This window comes from Typha latifolia, chromosome 2 (assembly GCF_019914945.1).
Source record: "Typha latifolia isolate L0001 chromosome 2, TyphaL0001v2, whole genome shotgun sequence".
Taxonomy (NCBI): Eukaryota; Viridiplantae; Streptophyta; class Magnoliopsida; order Poales; family Typhaceae; genus Typha; species Typha latifolia.
The window spans coordinates 15843358-15859805 of record NC_133087.1 but is presented as its reverse complement, the minus strand read 5'-3'; the positions used below and the strand labels follow the sequence as shown (position 1 = coordinate 15859805).

The window sequence follows — 16448 nt, the reverse complement described above, 5'->3', positions numbered from 1 at the left end:
CGTTAGCACTTATTCTTTGCCTATCATATTAAACTTAGCAATTATATTAGAGATTGGGGATTTTAGCCTTGTACTCTTGTTTTATAGTTCCTTAATCCTTAGTAAAGGCTTTTCCTTCTGTTCATGATCAGGCTCTGATTTTCTGAAAAAATTACACATTTTCATTCAACCTGGTTGAGAAATTGGATACCAAGATATTTAATGTGTATGCTATCAGTTGAAAGCTCTAACCAGCTCAACATATCCTTTGGCAATGGTGGGTCATCAAAATGTCAGTCATGAAAAGTTCTGCACTTGCACCTGAACCATATGTAAACATATTGCTTTCAAAGAGAATCTTGATTACTAGTAAGCACTTGGAATATTATTTTCTTTCACTTCTCACAAACGGAGATATTTGGATTAGAAACTGAATAAGTACACATAAATAGAAGTCCTTCAATTTAAGTTTCTCACCAAGTGAAATTCATACTCCTTGTGTTAATTCCATTATACTTTCAATTATTTATACAAACAAGGATATCTTGAGGAGATGCAGACCTAGAATGCCTGTTAACGTTTCTCTTATGAGGTTGGACTTATGATCATCAATTCATCATCTTGCTTACAAATTACAATAGCCTCTATTATTTTATTTCTTTGTTGGTAGGACCGATCTCTATATTAATGTAGGTAACTTTCCTTCTAGAAGACCATCTGAGAAGGATCAAGATACTGACAACCTCCAGTCAAGTGTATGTAATTTCTTTCTCTGCGGCTTCAGCATCAACAGCAGAATTTATTAGTATCATGTTTGTTTAGTTGTTCATCTCAGCACTAACAACACTAGAAACAACTAATTAGGATCTTTATCTTTTCCACATATTGTAGTTGTCTCTATCTCTTTCTGTTTCAGTTTTGGTGTGCAGTCAGAACACAGGCGGTGGCCGAGGATGATGTGGAGGACCCATGAGAGGACCAAGTTGACAAAGAGATTGGTGAAGCCCATTCTCTCTGTGCTTTGGCGAAGATATTAGTTTAGTAGGGAAAGGGATGGTACACAAAAGTGTGTGTGTATACTTTTAGATCTGCCATCCTTAACACGCGTTTGATGGATTTTGTTTCGTCTCATGGGCAACGCAGTTGGTCTTTCTTTTGTCTTGTTTCTTTCATGAAATTGAACTGTAGAAGAGTTCTAATATCTCGGTTTTGACTTGCGAAGTCCTTGAATGTTATATTTCAGCTTCATCTCTTTGCCTCTCCTTGCTACCTCGTTGAAAAAATTTACAATTGATGTTTTTGAATGCTTGGCAGCAACCAAGAGCAACACTCGCTTCATGTTTTGATGTTGTTGTTCGAATCTTAAGATTACTATTATTTATTTTGCCTTCATCTTTACAGATGCATAAACGTGCCGCGAGAGCAAGGCCACATTTGCTTGATCCATAGCAGTTAAATTGGTATGATCTCATTTCCTTTTACTACTTGAGAGGAATTTCTACTGGTGATGTTAGAAAGAAAGGGATTGAATTATGCAGGAAGGAATCTACTCACTGGGGGGTTGTCAATAACTCATCATCAGCTTATCTAATGTTGGTACCAATTAAGACTCAAAATCTACCTTTTCAAAACCTATCAATTTTAATCCTCAGACTCCGGGAATGGATACATCTGTCTGAGTTAGATGCATGAGTTGACCAACCATTTGCTTTTATTCTCTTTTGTCCTCTTTCTCTTCCTACTACCTTCAATCATATGATTATATCCTCAATAATAGTTTTGGAGCTCAGAGATGAAAGGCCGGCAATGAGTCATAACATCTATGGTTTGTACTTGTTAGAGACTCTAAAGAGAAGTCTCCCGAAGAGATGTCTCCATTGATTTCATGTAGAGACTCCTTTTTATTAATGGGTAATTACACCTGGACGTTTTTAATTGTTAGCTAGACACCCTTTTTTCTTGTAATACTTTGGTTTCGTCAATTATCTAATGTCTCTTTATCTCATCTCTAGACGGTGTTAACCGAGAATACTAAATGATAATCTTATTCTTAATTTTTTTTTATTATCTAGAATAATAGTAGAGCTACCTCTAGAGAGCTTAAAATTAATGATGTGATAGTCACATGATAGTTTGTAAAAAAAAAAAATCTAATCGCTCAATCGTTAACAACATCAGTTCAATGATTAAGTTCTCAATGAAAGGCAATTCGGGCCACAACTTCTAGGCTGAATGAAAACATCCCTGGTCATCTCTATCACACCATAGTAACCCACCAGAGTTCCTTACTTTTTATCATCTAGTGAAAAATTTGGCGAGAAAGCAATAACAAAATCTTGAACTTGAAATCTGTCACCCTTAGTTGACTTTCTGTCCTATTATTTTCTGCCCTTCTATTCCATTTCTTTTTCCTCCCTTTGTAATCCTCATAAATTCTTCTCCATAATTTCAAATCTGACAGGAAAAATGGAACAAAATAAAGGGCTCATGCATTTGGCATGCCAACTTAAATACAACACCAGCTTGATCATTTCAGTCATAAAGATGATAGAAAATATTTAGAAAACAAATGAATCATGATATATGAGAGTAGTCGTCGACATACGCCGTTGCACGTGGACAGAACGAGTCCGGCTAGGTTAGTTAGGTGCGACGAGTACTCTGTCAGTTCCCAACCCACGCGAAAGAAAACTTCAAACTTACGATGGAATTATAATATAATAAGTTTAGGTCAATAATGGCATACAATTATAATATGATTTATGATCTATATCTTCTCACGCCCCCACTACTGAGTTGTGCTTTGATTTGGTCTTTGCTCACATTTATTGAAGTCAGAAAAGTGCTTCTAGAAATAATCGCTCGCCTTTTAAGTAAATCCATATCGTTTACATCTTCTTAAGGCCATACTAATTAAGATAATAGAAGTAAAACAAGTGGACAAGGCCTTCGCTTTGATTGGTTCAAATCTGACCATTGAGCTGGAAAATGGCAAGTTGCCCAAGTGTAGAGAAAAGTTTGCAAATGACACCCTATATGTTGAGGTTATATAAAATATAGTCAAAACGGAGGGATTAGATTAGGAAATATTGTTAACTCATAGGGTGTTATATGCAAATTTGCCTACCGCATTGGAAAAGTCACGGTTGACCACTCATCGTCGCACAACGAAGACTAAAAGCCCTTGTGTATTATTGTCTCTCCTCTAGTCCTCTTCTCCGACCTCGATTCTACGCTCTGCTCCAAAATTCGATCTCTTCGGGTCTCGATCTTGGGTCGATCGGTGGATCGGGGAAACAATGCCGTCGCAAGAGTACATGGACAAGATGCAGCTGCGCCAGAGCTACCGGAATGTATGGCATACCGATCTCATGAGCACCATCCAAGCCGACTCCCCTTGTAAGTCTTATTCCCGGAACGACCCTCTTCTTTTCTTTTCGCGACGAAATCTGATCCAAATGAGGGTTTCTTCCTTGCAGTTTGCTGCCTGGCGCTGTGGTGGTGAGTGTTTTGGGATTACAGTTTCGTTTTAATTTGATTCGGTTTTGTGGATATGGATTAAATGCTGCTTCTTTGGTGAATCATTTCTTATTTGGGATTCTTCTGATTTGATGGACTTTGCTTTCTCTTTTTCTGCTTCGTGATGTCTCGTTGGTTTGTAGTTAAGAGAAACTAGACTGGAACATCTGCATCCGAAAGACATTCTTGAATATATCATAATAAATTGAGCGATTTTACTTCAATCAATTGATGCGTTTGACTATCTAATTGATCATTAACCATCTAATATGTTCGCAAAGATCAAGACTGTAAAAGGTGATTCAAAAGTGCATAAGCACTGTTATGAGGGGCTAAGGTGCATTTGATAGGTTGTGATATGATCTTTGGCTGGTGGTCAGATGCCCAAATGAAGGATTAGTAGTTTGGAACTGTTTTCTGCCAAAAAATTAGTATGCAAAACTCAGACTGTTGCCCACACTTTTCTATATTTGTCAGTTCGCCTGCATCTATTTAAACTTTCCAAAGCATTCTTAGATAGTGTTTCGTGACCTACGTCGTAATTCGGGATTTTGCCCTTTTCAATCAATCTACGATAATGTCAAACACTCTTCTAAAGCTCGGTATGAACATGATGACTGTTGTAATGCGTTGTAGGTTTCCTCTTTCATTTGACTATATTTATCTTATGTTATCTGTTACTTTGATGCATCAAGTTGTAGCCAGTGAACATGATCTATTTCGGTTATTGAAGAAGTATAGCCTTTGTTTTTTCTTTTTAAGTGAGTCAACATTATTTTAGTATTCAGATATTGGGAAATCATTCTTATAAACCATTCCATAGTCTGAAAAGTTGGTTTTGTAACTACATGTTAATCACGTTCAACCATGTAGCATATAATAAACCTCTGTAATTTTCTTAAACCAGTCGAGATTTAACTAATATACTTGTTTGTTTTTAGTGGCCCATGCGTGTCATACATGCTTCGCAAACGAGCTCTCTACAATGACATGTCAAGGTAATTGTGGTTTAGTCTCTTACTCTCTTTCTTCCTATCAAATTTATGCAAGTGCTCCTTTTTTCACATGTTTCATTCTATTTTTAGGTATGTTTGTTGTGCTGGCTATCTTCCATGTAGTGGGAGGTGTGGAGAAAGTCGATGCCCAGAGTTTTGCCTTGCCACTGAGGTATGCCTATATATATATATATATATATACCTATTTATTTCTGATTCCTTAGTATTTGCTATCTCATGAAATATGAACTTCATGATTGGTAAGTTTGCTTTTCCAGGAAAAGAAAGCATACTTGTCCTTATAGGGTATTTCCTTATATGTTATCCTTCTGAGGTTTTCTTACTAAAAAGAAGTACCTGAGAAAGCTACACAGAATCTTTTTGTAGAATTTCTTGTAATCATTAACCTTCTGGGCAGCTATTTTTCCTTTTGAGATATTAGTTTCTTGAATTTCCTACCTGGTTCCTCAACTTTTCCAATTGGCTAGATAAACTTCATTCCTTTCTACCTCAAAAGTTTATATTGGTCTGGAAAAAATACAGTATGTGCAATATAGTTGTATGATCCATAATTAAGATAAAGGCGAAAGAGACAGCTAATAAGAGCACAAAGAGCAAAGGAAGATACAAAATTTGTCTGGAAATACTACATTTATGAATTAAATATGTAATTTTTCTTTCCCCTAATTTGACAGATGTGTTGCTATTTTACATCTAGTTGAATCACGACCGTGGTTTGATGTCCTGTTGATGGCTATATGTATCCTGTAAGCTTTATTAATCAGCTTTCACATTAACCATTGCTCAATAGTCTTCTCCTATAGCATGTTGCGAGAAAATTGCTATAATCTAGTTGCATTTTAAACTCATATTATGGTATAGGGTATACATATAATTTGAAGTAAACGATATGAGGGCCCACATTCTGCCTTTCTGCCCTTGGCAAATATTTAGCAACCGTATCCTAATATTTCTTTTCTTTTGTGAAGAGAGAGTAGATTAACTGCTTACATTAACTGCGCTAGCACAGCACCAGATTGATCAAACTGAACAGAATCCATTCGTGGTTGTGGCATGTCTCCAGAGCCGCCCTCTTCCCCCGAAATCTGACCAATATTTGTTGCCCAATTGGCAGCCATGTACTTTTTGCCTATACACATGAGCCATTTTGGCATTAACAAAACTATGTTCCTGTACAATATCACATATTTGTCTCCTAAATTAGTTAGTACTACATTAGTAGTTGAATTCAACTCCAAATGGCTTTTTTCCTTTGTATTTCAGGTTTTCCTATGCTTTGGTAATTCAGTTGCCTCTACCCGCTTCTTGCTGCAAGATGAGTTCAACATACAGACAACTCAATGTGATAACTGCATCATTGTACTTGTCTTTTCACCCAACCACTCTACATTCTTTTCACAGCTGTTAAGTTATCGTGGTAAAGTTTTGTTATGTTCATTTGGATCACTTCTGTACGTATGCATATGCATTTGACTGCAGGGATTCATGTTCTGCCTCCAACAAGTTGCTTGCATTTTTGCCATTGTTGCAATGATTGTTGGAAGCGAGGAACTTTCTGAAGCATCTCAGATTCTGTCCTGTCTGTCGGACATGGTTTACTGCTCGTAAGATTTACCTTCCTTTGCCTTCTTCCTTGGAATGTTTTGTGAGAAATATAAGATCTTACTTGTTTCTTGCATCTACTTTGCAGAGTCTGTGCGTGCATGCAGGTAAACAACAATTCCTTTGCTATCATATAATTCTTTAACCTTCCTTCTGACTCTGCTGACACCATTGCGGCATGAGTGCAGACGCAGCATAAGATCGAATTGGATAAGAGAGACGGCAAGTTTGGACCTCCACCAATGGCCGTGCCTCCATTCCAGCAGATGTCACGCATTGATCAGCCCATTCCACCTCCTGTTGGATATCCGCAACAGCCAGCTTATGGTCAACCCTACGGCTATCCACCACCCCCGCCGGCCCCTGCACAAGGCTATCAGGCAGCCGCATATTCAGCTTATCCTCCACCTGGTTCCTATCCCCCACCTGCAGGTTCCTACCCCCCACCTGGATACTATGGCAAGTAGAGGATCTATGTGGATTAATGAAGTTCCTCAAAGCTCCCAAGTGCATGTATGAAATATACCCTGTAGAGTTTGTCTTCATCTTTGCTGTTGGTGTATTTACATTTGACTTCAGAGTGTTGGATTGGTTTGTTAAGAGGTTGTATGTTTTAAGACATACGAACAATAAACATTGACTTATGACAGTTCATGTTGAACTGTTACTGATCTTCTGAACTCACGCTGCAGGAAATTCCTGCAGCAAATCCCAAGTCATCCAAAGTTTTCTGAGCCATGAGTGGAGCGGTCGGAGCAACTTCGCCTGACTTCAGAAAAGCTTATGTTCGATAAATTGGATATATTCTTATTTGATTGTTTACAATAAATCACGGATTCTGATAAAAGTATCGATAGAGGTTATAGTTTGGATAAAATTATTCAACTCCAGTTCCTATACGGTTACGAAGAGAATTGGGATTTTAGATCGATGGGCAAATTTAATAAGCTGGATCCCAATAATATTACTTTGACTCAAGGACACCTTCTTTAGTCATTAATCCTAATTAATGTAATAAGCCCCATCCTCTAACTACAATGATAAAAAAAATCATGGGTTCGATACTAGATGATACATGTGTGAGGAATTTATTCGTGGAATATCATGGCAAATATATCATGGATTTGGTCCATTTATGACCCATTTCTTTGAAAAAGAGTATGCCTAAGTGCATCTTCAAGCTACATTGGCATGACATATGCTGTCTTCAATATACGTAAGGGAGTTGTAGGTTTTACTATTAGTAGAAGTTGTAGTGTAATTCAATAACTTAAATAGTTAATTACTCAATGGCGGCAGCTGACAAGCCCAAGAAACGAGAGACGAGAAAGGAAAAGCGAGATAAGTGGAGACGTGACCTCCTTTTTATTCCTTTTATTTGTAGTATAAACGAAGGAAAAGCGAGATAAGTGGATGTCTTCGCCATAACTTTTCATTCCTCTTCCCGCATGGCTGAAACCGAGTCAGGTATTGAATTAAACCCTTCTCTTTATTTTTATTTTTCTCCAACTTTCGTATCGATTATATAGCAAGTTGGTAATAAAACATTTGAATTCAAATTGTTCTTTATTTGGGTGAGACCCATTTGAGAACATTTAGAGGCTAGCTACAAAAGAGAGAGAGAGAGGAAAAAAAAGAAGAAGAGAAGCTACTTAGGATCTTGGATTCCTTTTTAATTTCTTGATTCAGTTGTTAGCCATTTGGTACATATACTATATGCATATGGCTTTCGAGCAATTATTCGTTTCATGTGATTTTGGAATTGTGTAGGTGTTTTGGGTGCTCATGGTTATGAAGCACTGACAGAGAATTCTGGAGAGGAAAATTCACTTGTTGTCTGTTTTGGTGAGATGTTGATTGACTTCGTCCCCACAGTTGCTGGGGTTTCGTTTGCTGAAGCACCTGGATTTAAGAAAGCCTCTGGAGGTGCTCCTGCCAATGTTGCTGTAGGGATCTCTAGACTTGGTGGCTCATCAGCTTTCATTGGCAAGGTAAATGCATAAATTTTTAGTTTGGGATTATTTTTGTAGGCTCGTAGTTCCCACTTGATGCTTGTAGGAAACTTTTTGGTGTCAATTTTGCTGTCACTTCTGCAAAATATAGTTTCAGGGATATCTAATACATCTGTTAACATCCTTACTTTCTCAAAGGTTTCGAAATCTTCGAGATTGGAAGGTGTGATGTAATAAGGAAATGAGGTCATGTTTGGTCTAGATGCTTCTTGTTTAACAAATTGCTTCCTATTTTGATCTTTGGTGGAATTTGTCGTTACATAACCCTTTTGAATATGACAAATTCTATGTTTATTTTATATCGATTAGGTGGTTGAAACAGACGTATGGAAGAATATCCTGAATAATGAAAGAAGTTACAACATTGTCATTTAGTGGATTGATAATTGATTCGTGTGGATATATCATGAGTCATAGTATTCTTCTCTTAGATTAATCCTTAATATGCTGCTAAATATTTATGAAAGTTACAAGTATAGCTCTTATATCTCCTCAGTGTCAAATGTTCAGCTATAATATGATAAACAGATCTATGCAAGTTTTGTTTATCTGTCCACATGTAAGCACAGAAATATAGATTACTAATTAGCTCTATACTTTATTTTTCGTCAAATAGCAAGTATTGGAATTTCCTAATCGCAGCAGTTATCTGTTAATTTGCATCCCCAGTGGATAACGATTAACAAACACAAGTTTTCTTGATTCTATGATTGTTTCAGGCTTTCAGCTTCCGTATTAACTGGTGGGAAGGAAAATTATGTTAACTGGTTCACTGATTACAATCTTAAGATTATATTCTGAACAATTATGCAGGTAGGAAAGGATGAATTTGGCTACATGCTGGCTGACATACTTAAAAAGAACAATGTCGACAATTCTGGCATCCGGTTTGATCCTAGTGCACGCACTGCACTAGCATTTGTTACTCTTAGAGCTGATGGAGAAAGGGAGTTTATGTTTTACCGCAACCCCAGTGCTGATATGCTACTTAAGGAATCTGAACTTGACATTGACCTCATAAAAAAGGTAGGAAAAACAATAAAGATGTCATAAAAGAATTTGACTACTTCTGCAAGCTGTTTGATAGAACAAAAGGATGCCTTTGCCTTGGAGCACTTAACATTCTTCCTGTCCTTCTGTTGCTGCAGGCATTTATTTTTCATTATGGATCGATCAGCTTAATAGAGGATCCATGCAGATCAACACACCTTGCAGCACTCAGAATAGCTAAGGAATCAGGGTGCATCCTGTCTTATGATCCGAACCTGAGATTGCCACTATGGCAGTCTGCCGATGCTGCTCGGCATGGCATCATGAGCATTTGGAACCAGGCAGACATTATCAAGGTAAGTGATACATATCTCTTATATGAGCTTCCAATGCACTTCATAGCACATTTGTAGCTAGCCTAGCTGGGCTCCGTTGATGCTCTCTATCCAGATAAGTGAGGATGAAGTTTCCTTTTTGACTGAAAGAGATGATCCGTGTGATGAGGATGTTGTATACAAGAAACTATTCCATCCTGACCTCAAGCTTCTTCTCATCACAGTGGGACAAGAGGGCTGCAGGTACTACACCAAGGTAAAATTCCTTATGGGTATCTTAAGATATATCTTTAACAATAATTTGTTGATGTGCTGCCAATGGGATGATGTTCAAATGGTATACCCAGATTCAAATTCCAGCGCGCAGTAGAATAACTGGGACACCATTAAGTTTCCATTATTTCTCAAAAAATAATCCATTGATGTGTTCTCATGTTAAGGGTTTCATTCTTGATGCTCAAATTTTAAATATCAATTCTTTTGGCTGTTTGTAAACGATTTTGTGGCATATCTGGTCTCTTTGTAGGGATTCAGTGGCCGGGTTAGTGGTGTTAAAGTTAATGCAGTTGACACTACGGGCGCTGGTGATGCTTTTGTTAGTGGGATGCTTCGCATCTTATCTTCTGATCTTGAGCTTTATAAGGTATGTTTTGCTTCTCCAATCTTTTTTATGCAATGGTAGGTGCGCATCGTCTTCTTCATAGAGCTGCCCTCCATTATATACCCTTGAATATATAGTCTAGTTGTCTAGATTAGATATTCCTAAATATTTATATTGCTTGTGGTTCAGGAATAGTCAATAGTGTGTGATTTTTAAGGCTCTAAATTAAAATGCCTTAAATTTCCAGGATGAGAAGAAGGTAAGGGAAGCTCTTATATTTGCAAATGTCTGTGGTGCCCTCACAGCCACCAGGCATGGAGCAATTCCTGCTCTGCCAACAAGAGATGCAGTTCTTCGTTTCCTTTCCAAGTCTTCTGAACAAGCCCCAAGTCCTAACATTTCGTGTGATCTGCCAAAATGAAAACTAGTTTCATCTGGTAGTATAAAGCCCTGCATCTATAACCTTCTCCGATGTTTGATATTAATAAGTTAACAGCTTAATGAGGCTCCGAGATTTTACTACCAGCATCTGTACGTAGACAAATTTTGAAACATTTTGGCAGATCATAAAATTGAAAAGGCAAGCCTTCTGTTCGTACTATTAAATGCTATTGAAATCATATAGTATGGATAATAATGAATCATTAGTACTGTATACTACTATTATACTGCATCATAACTACTATATGCGAATATTAAACGTAATTGCAACCATGCAAGTATACGGACAAGTCAGTCTTTGTCCTCCAACAGTTTTCGCCTATCACCATCAGTATCATTTTCAGCTGGGCATCTTTATTCTAAGATCGCTGCGCCGAATTCTGTGAAAAGAAATATGAGGTATCCCAACTTTGAAAGTAATTTTCCTTTGGCCCCTACAATGTGCAAGAAAAAATAAATACTAAACGATCTTTTTAGTCGACACTTCACCAAAGATGCACTAAGAGCGTCGTATAACAGTGTCAAATCCCAAGATTACGAACATAAATAGATCCTATGAACAATCACAGGAACCACACTGCAAGTAGGCCTGCTCACCCAAAAGGGTTTCCGAGTCACAACCAGGAAATAATTGTAACCAAATTACCAGAAAATTCCAGACAAGCACACACACGACCAAAAGGCAGCATCAAAGTTCTTACTAAAGCAACTGGATTTACACAAGTGGGGGGTACTGTTTAGCCTGCTGTCGGACCCGTTTCTTATACTCCGTTGGATCCTGCAAATTTCATAGCTTATTGCGATATCTATGTGCTCTAAGAATAAGACCAGGAAATTAAGTTTAACAAAGAACTTTTAGTAACAAACCTGGATAAAGAGGTGATATCCATCAGTCTGAGCAGGATCAGCAGGATTTGGCTGATCAAGTAAGTCTTGTATGCCCACCAGAATCTGCTTTACAGTAATTGCTGGCCTCCATCCCTGACAATTAAACAATTAACAAGAATATTACAGCAGCAAAACTAAGCACTATTATGAAGTCTGCACAATGGGTAATTCATCAAACTTACACTATCCTCATTAAGAATTGACAGGCATACTGTCCCAGAAGGGTAGACATTTGGATGGAAGAAACCTTGAGGGAACTTGCATTTAGGAGGTTTACTCGGGTAGTCCTCACTGAAATGAAGCGTAAGAGGAAAATAACCGCCTTCCCAGTCAGTCTGCAGTATCAAGTTTGAAGTATTTTCATGCCTCCATATCATGCCTCCATAATTTTATCATTAAATACCAGATTTGTTTGCAGAAAAATGGAAGAATACATCAAGCCATCGAGCCTTATGGAGTAAAAGAACATAGGAAACAGGACCAAAAAGAAAACCAGAATGACCGGTAACATGATTTAGCCAGAAACTTATATCAAATAGTAAATACGGATCTGATACAGATTGGGTTGCACTCATTGAAAATTCAAAACAATATGAGGATAGAAAAGGCAGTTTCTGAATTGGATAAAAATCAGACAAATGGGTATTAGATGATTTCTCAATTAGCTCTTACACCTCAAAAATAACCTATGAATCAACCCTTTAAGTCCTACCTGTCGGCGTTCTACGTCAGCTACACATCTTTGCTGTCATAGATATCCACTAGGAACATCCTCTACTGATTTAAGTTATCATACCTTCTCTTCATCCAAATATACTTTTAGCCTTAATCTCCCACACTTATCACATATAAGTTGAGATTAGGATCATCACCAACCAGACAAACTTGAATGCAATCAACAGAGAGCTAGAATAGTCCATCTTTCAGATAGACTTGATGCATAACCAACAGAAGGAATCTCATGGTTTCTGGTTTGTAGCAGTTCAAAAGTTATTGATCATTTCCAATGAGATGGGTCCATATTTACTCTACATAATGTGATGAGGACTTCAAAAATACTGGTATATGATGTTAATAAATTAAAATATCATTTGTCTTTCCAAGTTTCAATTCCTTAAATCAGTCTGCAGAAAAAGGAATTTTCATCTATGATTTGCTCTCCCTAGACCTCACATTGGCAGGAAACTCTGTGCACTAGGATTCTCTTTTCCTAATGAAAAAGGTAGCATGTAGTCATGTATCCAAAAAAAAAAAAAAAGCATTGCAAAGCTAAAATTGAATACTGAGCCCAAACATCTTCAATCTTCATACCAAGTGACTTGGTTGAACAACAGCAAAAGTATTACAGTACTCAAGCCCTGCTTGTTGCATTTGGAAAAGAATAAAATAATAAATACTCCATGTGGTGTTATTGACATTACTGCTATATACATATCGTAAGGATGTGATTCACAAGCTCGAATTAAGGTAGAAATGAGAAGCAGTTATGGAAGATACAAATTCATGTGTTTTAGTCATATAAATTCATAAAACAAAGTTTCAACAAGAGTACCCAAACAATTTTGAACAGGAAAAAATCAGTTTGTACAATAAGCAGGTTACAAGAAAAGAAAGAATTGCTAACTCGAGGAGTAATATGAAAAAGAGGAAGCCTGATAATAGGAAATCAAAGACCTCTCAAATTCAACACTCATATATTTGCATCAAGCACGAGACCAGCATCTTATGGAGTGGATAACTTTTTTTTTATTTTTTTATTTTTTGAAGAAATACCAGATTTCAGTTACCATATATATACAAGCTGAAAAGGTAGAAAAACGAGATTTCCCAGTTCTTTGTCAGAATTTACTATCTTAAATGTAAAACAATTGTCAAGACATTTAGCAGTAGTTTATGACCTTTAAACAATATTTTTTTCTTAGAAGTAATTAGTTCGATCTAGGATCTGAACTTGAACTTAGGGTAATTTTACCAGGAAACTAGTCATATTAATACATGTAAATTGAAAAAAAATCTTTTTGGTCATAAACAATTGAACATATGATGAGTAATTGATGTTCCTTTATGGTGGATTTCACAAGTCACAACGTGTTCTCCACTTTTCAGCCTTCCTTTTTCTTCTTTCTTTTGTACATTAATCTATTCACCCGTATCCAGGACTCCACCATGCATCCTGTTTGCTTCGGAGTAAGATCAGGATCACTACAAAGTTTATCCCCATCACTTGACAATTCGTCATTATGACTGATAAACAGTAGGTGCATAAATTCAAGAGCAAAAGGTTCTTCCATTCTTATGTTTCACAGCAACTTCTGTTAGAATCAGAGTAAAGACAAGTTAACAAGTAACTTCTCCGTTGCAATTACTCCATCAAGTGTTAGGGCTTTGGCTCTGCTTCCATTATGCTCATAAGGGTATCACAGTTGCTTCTGCTTAATCTTATTTCGAGTTCCTAAGTGATCATAACGACGAAATAGATTACGCGATTTCACAATTTGAATGGAGATAAGATACTCACATGCCCCATTAGGTTAAACAACTCAAACCAATCCTATCCGTAAACCGTAAAACCAAAATCCACTCACAACTCAAGATTCCCCAAATCCCGAATCGAGGGGAAGAGCAAAACAACCAGCTGAGCAATGGAGTAGGGATCAAAGACTTACCCCTTGCTTACCGGGGATGGTGCAGTGCCAGATCATCAGATTCACGGATCCATCGGGCAACGTCTCCGGCTTCGCCACGAAACCCTAGCGGAGGAGCAAAGACCGAGTTAAGAGAAGGATTAAAAAGGAGGAGTAGGAGGAGGAGGAGGAGGAGGAGGAGGAGAGGAGGAACAGTACGGACGTGGGGATGATTCTTGCGCCAGGCCTTTCGCTCCTCGGCTAGACGACCACGAGCGATGCCTCCGGACATGGCGTCTTCTTTCCTCTCTTCTTCACCTCTCTTTGATCTCCGAAGCTTTTTCCAGAGACGCGTTGGGGAGAGCCGAAGATTTTTATTTTTATTTTTTTATAAGTCGTGTTATTCGATTTCTTTTGAGAATTTAACAATTAGCATCTTAATTTTGCATATATTACCATCTAACACTTTATATAAATTAGAATACTTAATTAATAATTAAAAATAATTATATCTAGATACCTTAAACTATGGAAAACCTTCAATAGTTTAACCTTCAAAATGCACTTTTTTATTAATTATATATTTTATTTTATTTGTTAAAATAATTTTATCCTTGTTTTAAAGGAAAAAAAATAATAATATTGATTTTTTTTGTTAATGTGTACTTTAACAAAATGAGAAGGTGTATATAAAAATAAATAATAATTAGTTTTATTGTAATTATTTCTGCTTATTAATATCTTTGAGCTAGTAATATATAGCCAACAGTATCTGCTGTAACTAGTGGGGGCATAAGTAGGATAATAGTGCATAATTTAAAATTTTAAAGGTAGTAGTTTGAAAGAAACATTCCTCTTTTTCTACGTCGTTAAGTTAATGAATATTAGGTTGCGTTTAACTGACGGCAGGCGGGTTTTCAATACTAAAAGCAAAAGAAGGAGGTCCATTATTGAGGGTAAAAGTGAAAATAAATGTTAACAAAAGTAATATTCCTATACGTTAACAAAGGAGAAAGCCGTAATTCTTTCGTTCTATTAGCTAATAGTTAAAAATAAATAAATTAATTAATTAATTAAGGGGGTAAGGATGAAATAAGAAGTATCAAGAAAAGGTAGACGGATGGAAGAAGATTGCCACAATAACAAGTAAAAGTAGTCAAGTAGCACTAGCAGCGCTTATGGGAATTCTCTAACAAAGAAACACTAAATCAAATGGAGGAGTACCTTTTGACACCCAGGTGAGAAGCCCAAAATATTCACCACCACTCATTTGGCATCAGATTCTCCGCTGTTTATATAAGTTGAAAACGAAGGCTCTCTACTGTGCCGGTGGTCCAAATCATTGTCCATGACGGAGGAGGAGGAATTGCCCACCTCGATAGCCGACAGGTGCCGGTGGTCCCCTGATAAGAAGTGGAAGGATACCTCAACCAACCACCAATTTGGGTATAAAATAGGAAGACCGGATCCACGCCGGTCACACCACAATCGCAATCCTTGACTTATAAGAAATGCAAGTGAATTTTATTTTTATTATCATTTATATTCTAGTATACAATATGGATACTTTATTATGCCAAGAAAATACGTTGATATTACTTTTCTTAAAAATAATTTAATTTTATACACATAAAATGGCCTTACCCCTTAACTTTTCAGTATTTTTTTTGGGATTAAGATAAGTCAGAAGTGATACTCAGAATAGGATCTGAATATTTATTTAAGATATTTGTTAAATTTTTTATGTTCTATAGGTTGCTGTTGAATCTAGATTAACTCAGAATGGGACGTGAATACTAATAAAAAGAAAATCCAAGGTGGTTTTAATAAAAATTTAAAATAAAAATTAATTATCTTTCTTTCGGTCTTATCACCGAAAGCGCTCCCCAATGATGAGTTTGTTGCATGCAACTTGGGTAGAAAAAAGGAAGGATAATAAAATGTGCATTTCTCTCACAACTGTCAGTGTTCCCGGTAGATTAACACAATCTTAAGCTTGAAAAAAAGGAATCTTATGAATAGAATGACACTACAAGCACATTCTAATTTCTTTTATACTATTATCTTATAACTAAAATGTCGTATTAAATAAAAGTAAAAGTGTAACGTATGAAAGATTAGTTAAAAATTAATAAAGACAAAAATGAAATATATGGGAAAATTGTGAAGACTAATTAGAGAATATCTTTCTGGTGATGCGCAAATCTTTGCACGAGTTAAAATTAGGTGGTAATTTGAAAAAATCAATTAGAGAGAAAAAGAAACGAGAAGAAAAGTCTACTACCCGACAAACTCGTGTGGGGGGGGTAGTCGGCGTCCAAAGCTCACGGAAACCGTCGATGGACCCCCCCCCCCCAATTGGAGCTAATGGCTCCCGTCCGTTAAGCCAATAGAAGGTTTTAAACGTGTTGTGGAGAGAGAGAGAGAGATAACATGAACAG

General features: G+C 36.8%; 3 protein-coding genes across 3 annotated transcripts; 2 read left to right on the top strand and 1 right to left on the bottom strand.

Annotated features, from left to right (window-relative positions):
* Nucleotides 1-3142: 3142 nt before the first annotated feature.
* On the top strand, nt 3143-6787 carry LOC140780896 (uncharacterized). Its single transcript, XM_073126601.1, has 8 exons — nt 3143-3378; nt 3459-3480; nt 4440-4496; nt 4584-4665; nt 5778-5873; nt 5994-6118; nt 6205-6223; nt 6305-6787. The coding sequence occupies exons 1-8, from the start codon at nt 3279-3281 to the stop codon at nt 6581-6583; spliced, it is 780 nt and encodes a 259-aa protein (XP_072982702.1). The 5' UTR covers nt 3143-3278; the 3' UTR covers nt 6584-6787.
* Nucleotides 6788-7361: 574 nt separating this feature from the next.
* On the top strand, nt 7362-10655 carry LOC140781606 (probable fructokinase-7). Its single transcript, XM_073127658.1, has 7 exons — nt 7362-7583; nt 7887-8107; nt 8942-9154; nt 9277-9474; nt 9569-9709; nt 9980-10096; nt 10302-10655. The coding sequence occupies exons 1-7, from the start codon at nt 7565-7567 to the stop codon at nt 10473-10475; spliced, it is 1083 nt and encodes a 360-aa protein (XP_072983759.1). The 5' UTR covers nt 7362-7564; the 3' UTR covers nt 10476-10655.
* Nucleotides 10656-10965: 310 nt separating this feature from the next.
* On the bottom strand, nt 10966-14933 carry LOC140781608 (SUMO-conjugating enzyme SCE1-like). Its single transcript, XM_073127659.1, has 5 exons — nt 14231-14933; nt 14050-14133; nt 11566-11718; nt 11363-11476; nt 10966-11273 (listed from the first exon to the last, which is right to left on the bottom strand). Exons 1-5 carry the CDS (start codon nt 14297-14299, stop codon nt 11211-11213), a joined length of 483 nt encoding a protein of 160 aa, XP_072983760.1. The 5' UTR covers nt 14300-14933; the 3' UTR covers nt 10966-11210.
* Nucleotides 14934-16448: the final 1515 nt, after the last annotated feature.

Coding starts and splice junctions, on each gene's coding strand:
- LOC140780896 (XM_073126601.1), top strand. CDS start 3,279: ATGCCGTCGCAAGAGTACATGGACAAGATGCAGCTGCGCCAGAGCTAC. Junction 3,379..3,458: donor CATCCAAGCCGACTCCCCTT/GTAAGTCTTATT, acceptor TCTTCCTTGCAG/TTTGCTGCCTGGCGCTGTGG. Junction 4,497..4,583: donor CTCTACAATGACATGTCAAG/GTAATTGTGGTT, acceptor TTCTATTTTTAG/GTATGTTTGTTGTGCTGGCT.
- LOC140781606 (XM_073127658.1), top strand. Junction 9,155..9,276: donor ACATTGACCTCATAAAAAAG/GTAGGAAAAACA, acceptor CTGTTGCTGCAG/GCATTTATTTTTCATTATGG. Junction 10,097..10,301: donor CTGATCTTGAGCTTTATAAG/GTATGTTTTGCT, acceptor TTAAATTTCCAG/GATGAGAAGAAGGTAAGGGA.
- LOC140781608 (XM_073127659.1), bottom strand. CDS start 14,299: ATGTCCGGAGGCATCGCTCGTGGTCGTCTAGCCGAGGAGCGAAAGGCC. Junction 14,134..14,230: donor GGCGCAAGAATCATCCCCAC/GTCCGTACTGTT, acceptor CTCCTCCGCTAG/GGTTTCGTGGCGAAGCCGGA. Junction 11,719..14,049: donor CCATCCCCGGTAAGCAAGGG/GTAAGTCTTTGA, acceptor TTGATACTGCAG/ACTGACTGGGAAGGCGGTTA.